Source organism: Cryptomeria japonica, chromosome 3 (genome assembly GCF_030272615.1).
Source record: "Cryptomeria japonica chromosome 3, Sugi_1.0, whole genome shotgun sequence".
Taxonomy (NCBI): domain Eukaryota; kingdom Viridiplantae; phylum Streptophyta; class Pinopsida; order Cupressales; family Cupressaceae; genus Cryptomeria; species Cryptomeria japonica.
The window spans coordinates 35,714,914-35,718,535 of record NC_081407.1 but is presented as its reverse complement, the minus strand read 5'-3'; the positions used below and the strand labels follow the sequence as shown (position 1 = coordinate 35,718,535).

The window sequence follows — 3,622 nt, the reverse complement described above, 5'->3', positions numbered from 1 at the left end:
ACATAAGTGTGTCTTATAAAATAGGATCAAATCCAAGAAAAGAGTGTGCATCTTAAGACGATAGCAAAATTTGTTCATTAAAAAAAAACATATTTGAGATAGTCCAAGGCCTCCTTCAATCGATTCTCAACATTCTTGAACCCAACTTCTAAATTAGACATAATATTTTTCTTATTATAGTATGATCTAAACTACTACATTTACACAATTTGATGTTCAAGTTAGGTTTACGCCTCTCAATAAAAGTATGCAACAAGAAAAAATTATAGGAAAAATGGGGAAAAAGGCCTTGTAATTAGCTTTTTATACAATATTATATATAAATATAATTTAGTTACTAATCCTTAAAACCCATGAATTATGAACAAATAACTCTTAATTTAACTATTTTTTATTTATTTTCATGTTTAATTTTTAAATAAATATACAACAAAAGATTTTTCATAGAAAAAATTGCTTATAATGAGCATTTTGTATCAAGTAATTTTGAATACATATGGATCAAAGTTTATTTTCAACTACTAATTAATCTATGTATGATTCTTTTTATTTTGTTGTAGCCAAATTTATTGATTTGAGAAAATATTAAATTCATGTGAAACAACTATTTGATCACATAATTTCACAAAATTAATTAATTTTCATATAAGTATTTGATTTTACAAAGATCCAAAATCATTAAAATTTAAATATCTGTAATTATATATAACATCTCCAGTAACCAACAATCATAGTACCCTTTATTTTCTATATAAGAAATATGCAAACACAAACATCTAGTTACAATGCCTCTAATACATTGAACCTTGCACCAATTGTAATACTTTATTTAATTAATAAGGTGCAAGGTTATGTCTATTTTTTTAAGATCCTAATGATTAAACACTGGTATAAACCAACAATTTGAACATTCTTTAAAAGCCCTCACCTCCTCAACACTATAGAAGTCAATTGCACCCTCAATAGGCTGGCAAGATGGCTCTCATGGCTTCAATTCTAGGTTCCTTGGCAAGGAACTTTTGCTCTCCATATATCCTCATATAATCTGCTGATATGAACTCTGGATAATTCTCAGTATTGGGTATATCTCTAACGAGGCTAGGAGCCGGATATACTTTGGCAGAGCTTGAAGGGTTATAAAATGATGCCACTGACATTCTGTTTCCATCTGTTTTAGCAAGTACTCGATGCCACATGCTTTTGTATTTCCCGTTTGTAATAACCTGCAATAGATTACAAAGGGTGTTTAGCACCAACTTGCATCCCAAATATATCCGTAAATAATTTTATAGGCCTACATCTACTTTTAAGAATTCACTAAAAATATACATGTAAAGTGATATATCATTTGTATTTAAGCTTATCGAAAAAGTCTGGCAACCTATCTTTATATGGTCAGAGTAAACTTTAAAAAAAAAAAAAAAAAAAAAATACTTTAAGAAATAACTCTTATTTAAATTTAACTTACTTCCAACTGATCTCCAATGTCAATAACAATTGCATGGCTCATTGGTTGGACATCAAACCAGGTTCCATCCTTGAGAACTTGAAGACCATCTACTTTATCATCTTGTAATAGCAAAATGATTCCACCAGCATCTGTGTGAGATCGGAGGCCATCTATGATGTCTGGCCTTGGGCATGGAGGGTAGTGACACATTTTTGTGCCAAAGAAAGGGCTATCTTTTCCTGATAAAGCTTTTTTCAGATAGCCTTTCTCAAGTCCCAGATTCTCATCCATTATGCCTAACATTCTATCTGCCAATCTACTCATTTCTTCTGCAAATTCATCCATGGCTTCTCTGTAATATAAAAATAATGTATAATTAATTTAATAATTACTGTGCAGGAAGTAAGCTATTATTTATCTTTTCTAATCTGTTTATAATATTATTAAAAAGGTGAACATGTTAATTTTTTTATATCAAATTTCTATAATGATATGGAATTTATAGTCATATGAGGTCTAATCTACTCAATCAAACAGTATCAAACCAAAAAGTAGTGAGTACTTATTGACCTTTGACCATTTAATTGAATGATATTCAAAAATTCAATTTAAACATAAAAGATCTAGATTGTTAAAAACAAAAATACATATATATAACTTAAAAATTGTATTCAAATAAAAATTTAATCAAAATAACTGTTGCTTTACTGAATATATTATAGACTTAATTTTCAAAATATTTTATATTTTCCAATTAATAAATTTTCCATGACCTCCTCTAATACTTGAAAGGAGAGTCTGTCTCCTAAACTACTTAGATTTAATAGAGCCCATCAGTACTTAAAAAATCTTTTTTTCAAATCATAATTTACCATTGAAAATCATTTTTTAATTGAACTTCGTTTTTCTATCATTAAGATCCTATAATGCGACATGACAGTGAAATAGAGAATTCGAAAAATATTCAAAGAAACAAAACAGAAATATATGGGTAGAGTATTGAGCCTCAGAAAATGAAAATTAAGACATACTTCAAGTCAGCAGGCAAAGCAGGAGACGCCATAGCAGGTTGATGTGAGGAATGCTGGAGAAAGAATCCTGATTCCCAGTCAGCCTCTATTTTAATGCAATCTTGTTCAGACAAAGCTTTATTCAGCATTTGGACAGGAGCAGATTTTAGAAACTGGGCATCCATGGAGTTCTTGTAATGTTCCTTGAAAAGTTCCTGCACTTTATCTAAAAGACTTTGAGGAATACCATGGTTCAGAAGCTGCAAACCCACAAACAATCAGCTCAATCAGTAAAGTGAAAGGTCAAAATAATTATATTTCATTATTAGAGGCCAAAATGGCTGAAAAAAAAAAATAAAAATAAAAATAGTTGGTAAAGCATGAACTGGAAAAATTTTGAAAGTAAATAATATGTAAAAGTAGAGAATTGCAATACGAATAGATATCATATATGAAAGGAAAGGAATGCAACCTATGCAACCTAACTGATGGGTGACGAAATTCTCTAAATACCAGTTACCGAAGGAAATAGTAGTAAGAAGACCTGAAAAAATCCCCACTGTTGACATGCAGTGTCAATCTCAGCCATGGCAATATTTCTATCTTCTCCATTCAACTTCTTCATATCTATCACTGGAACAGCAGCAGAACCAGCAGTAATAGCAGCCATAATTTCCTAAGTAAAACTTAGACAACAAAATAAGTTCAAAGATGTGCAATGACAATGTAGCACTGCAGGCAAGTTGGGTGTGAAAAAAGCATACAAGACCAGCACAATTTATAGGCAAGGACAATCCAGCTTTCCAAGCAGCTTCCCATTAGGTTTTTTGACTGGCTTTTCTTTTCTCACATGAGTAGGTAACTTTGTTTTGACCATGAAATTCATCTAAACTGGCAAACCTGCATACTTAGCTTTCGGCTTCAATTCAACTGCTTTTGTCAGATATTATTGTCTACTTTTAGGTCTATTGCGCATTATCTGGGGCCTGATGCACAAAAAAGAATTGTATTTTAGGGTAATAATATTGTTTAGTTATTATCATTACTTAATTGTCTTATGCCATGAGAGAGTCCATACCCAATTGCTTTGGTTAAGGGTTAAGCCCAATCCATCGATGGTTTATCTCTTGCAAGGCAAACAAAACTGGCTGCGCAACCAAAA

General features: G+C 31.1%; 1 protein-coding gene across 1 annotated transcript; it reads right to left on the bottom strand.

Moving 5' to 3' along the window:
- Positions 1-678: 678 nt before the first annotated feature.
- LOC131874561 (1-aminocyclopropane-1-carboxylate oxidase-like) lies at positions 679-3,395 on the bottom strand. The gene is made up of 4 exons (XM_059218040.1): positions 3,005-3,395; positions 2,482-2,720; positions 1,469-1,802; positions 679-1,223 (listed from the first exon to the last, which is right to left on the bottom strand). Exons 1-4 carry the CDS (start codon positions 3,128-3,130, stop codon positions 960-962), a joined length of 963 nt encoding a protein of 320 aa, XP_059074023.1. The 5' UTR covers positions 3,131-3,395; the 3' UTR covers positions 679-959.
- Between the last annotated feature and the right edge of the window lie 227 nt (positions 3,396-3,622).

Excerpts from the sequence above, each read along its gene's own strand:
- LOC131874561 (XM_059218040.1), bottom strand. The coding sequence starts at position 3,130 with ATGGCTGCTATTACTGCTGGTTCTGCTGCTGTTCCAGTGATAGATATG. Across the intron at positions 1,803-2,481 it reads GCTTTGCCTGCTGACTTGAA|AGAAGCCATGGATGAATTTG; the intron begins GTATGTCTTAAT and ends TTTATATTACAG. Across the intron at positions 1,224-1,468 it reads ACATTGGAGATCAGTTGGAA|GTTATTACAAACGGGAAATA; the intron begins GTAAGTTAAATT and ends AATCTATTGCAG.